At 36.3% G+C, this 2,612-nt stretch overlaps 1 protein-coding gene across 1 annotated transcript in view; it reads left to right on the top strand.

The window, feature by feature from the left end:
- The window catches only part of DPYD (dihydropyrimidine dehydrogenase), a gene marked incomplete at its 5' end in the record, with an annotated part of 196,336 nt that overhangs the window by 193,253 nt on the left and 471 nt on the right, over nucleotides 1-2,612 (top strand). The window contains one exon of the mRNA XM_009083388.1: nucleotides 2,176-2,344. Coding sequence (XP_009081636.1) covers nucleotides 2,176-2,344 — 169 coding nt within the window. The remainder of the gene's footprint in view (nucleotides 1-2,175; nucleotides 2,345-2,612) is intronic.

A 2,612-nucleotide genomic window follows, 5' to 3' on the forward strand; every position in this document is an offset into this window, starting at 1 on the left:
CAGCAGTTGCAGGGTATAAGCAGTGGTCTCTCTGTTCTTAGAAGAGAGAAGAGATTACCTGGAGACCCAAGGCAGATAGAAAAAGCTTCAGAGTGTTTTTGCGCAGAAGCAGACTGAGGCTTTGTGAGTAGCCCACAAGCAGGATAATTTAGACTGTAATATCTCAGTCTTTGAATTCTTACCTGTAGTAAAATGAAAGTGACTGGAAGAACACCAAGACTTGCACATAGTAAGATAACAAATGGTACCATCGGTGGCTCCAAGCATTGCCTGGCATACACATGTACATAAGCCGGCCACAAAATGGAAGTCAGGCCACGTGCTTCATCATAATTTGCACTGAACCCAAGAATATTAATTCCCACCAACAGGCAGGCTGTTAGCTCAGGCTTAGTGCCATTCTACTGTAGCTACATAGCTTCTGACTGCTTTGGAGCATGGGGAGAAGCAGCTCATGGTTGCTTGCAGCATGGTGAAAGTAACTCACATCTGCACATGACCGTGTGCCCCGTGCTTGAAGGGCTCAGGTCAGATTGACAGTGGTAGTCATTGACTTTGCGTGTTTTCTCACGCGGGATGATGGCCAGTGTGCATGAATAGCTTTCTGGGATGAAGTCAAAGCACAAGATCCTCTGAGGCAATTTAAAAGGAGTGAAATTCTCAAGAGGATAATGCGGAGCAAACTGATGTAAATTATTCTTCTGCATAAACTGCAATTTTTGTAATTTGTTTTGGGAGTGAAGGGAGTGTACTTTCCTTTATGGTTTTCGTTTGCATAAATTCAGAAAGCATTCTGAATTTTTTTTTCTGAAAATAAAACTTAACTGTTGAGAGGAAGGAGAAAATTTTGTGATGAAGGGAAAATATTATAGTAGGAAAATTGGGGATTATTGTGATGACTATGTTTCAGACTTACACGATCTGAAAATAGATGAACTGAGGAGATTACTTTGTATGAATTTTACATATGTAAATGGACATACCATTATCTATCAATATAAAATATGAGTGCATATTTACTGTGTAATAATTCAACTTTATAAGCAAATTAAGATTGCCTCAAATTTACATACAATATGAAGAAAAGTCCCTTTATCCTCTGTAACTGCAGCATTTGGCAGATTCAGGAATAAATAATCTTTTGTGGCAAGGGTATGCCTTATCAAACATATGCAGATCAGTGCTAATTAATGCTAATTAAGGTTTCCTGTCTATCTAGCTGGAAAAACGTCCAAATGTTATGAAATCCAGTTAGTATGCCTATTACCCTAATTGTTTTATATGGGATGGTTCTTAATTAAAATATGTAAATTGACCTTAATTGCTATATACTAATGGAGGTTCATGTTATCTCACTAAAAATGACAAGATGGTGAGGAGGGGTACTTAAACAAATAATTCTGATACATTTGTAAATAAATGACCTTTACTCAAAATTATTTTTAATTGGAAATTGGCAAAAGGAACATTTTGCCATCTATGTTTCTCTTTAGTTTTAAATAATGTCAGAATTTACAGTTCTTTGTTAATATAGATCCAGTGACATTGCAGCTTAATTAAGACTACTAAACAAGTCAACATTTTCTGTGTTTACTGTATGTTTCAAAATTGTTTGCTAACCTCACACTGACCTTCAGAAATGTCATGCTTTACAATATTCATCTTCATTTTCACTATTTTTGTTTTTTGATTCTGATCTCTTTTAATCATATGGTTTTATTTGTGAAGTTTGATGCACTGGTGTCCTTTTGCTGGTGCCTGGCCTGTGTCTTTTGCACTTCACCTGTGAGTGTATGACATGGACTTTGGGGAGGATAGTTCACATGTCTGCTGTTACCTACTGAGACTGAGACTGAGACCTGAGGCTGACTGAGACCTACACAGGTTTCTGCATGAAGTCTTGTATGCCCTCTGCTCAACACGGAAGCATTATTTGAATGATATTTTGTATGGCAGTTTATAGGTGCCCTGTATTGGCATTTTTCTCTTCTGATGTAAAGAATTTACTTTGAGAATCTGCTCATTTAGAGAAGTAGCCTATAATTGTAGCTTTTGATCATAATAACAATAGAATTTTAAAACATCTGCTACATGTAAGTCTATATTGTATCCTGCACATCGTTTATATATGGCTCACTTTGCAAAATCGATCTGAAACTATTTGCCATTTTGCAGGATATTGTGACCAATGTTTCTCCAAGGATTGTGCGTGGAACAACTTCAGGTCCTATGTACGGCCCAGGCCAAGGGTCTTTTCTAAACATTGAACTGATCAGTGAGAAAACAGCAGCGTATTGGTGTAAAAGCATTGCTGAACTGAAGGCTGACTTTCCAAATCATGTAAGTACCACTCAGTCATAAAGATACAACATATTTGGAATCTCTGGTTTGCACATCTGTGAAAACTCACCTATTTATTAAATAAATTCTAGTTTCTATTTATTAAATACAATGCAAATTGCTTTATTGACATAAGAGTACATAATTAAAAAACCAAAAATCCCATGCAAATAATATTTATAACAGAAAATTCTGTGAAATTACTGTTATGCAAATGGAACAGTCATGGTGTTTTAGTTAGGCTGATGTTTACATTCAGATAGGTAATAGCA

This window comes from Acanthisitta chloris, unplaced genomic scaffold (assembly GCF_000695815.1).
Source record: "Acanthisitta chloris isolate BGI_N310 unplaced genomic scaffold, ASM69581v1 scaffold3621, whole genome shotgun sequence".
Taxonomy (NCBI): Eukaryota; Metazoa; Chordata; class Aves; order Passeriformes; family Acanthisittidae; genus Acanthisitta; species Acanthisitta chloris.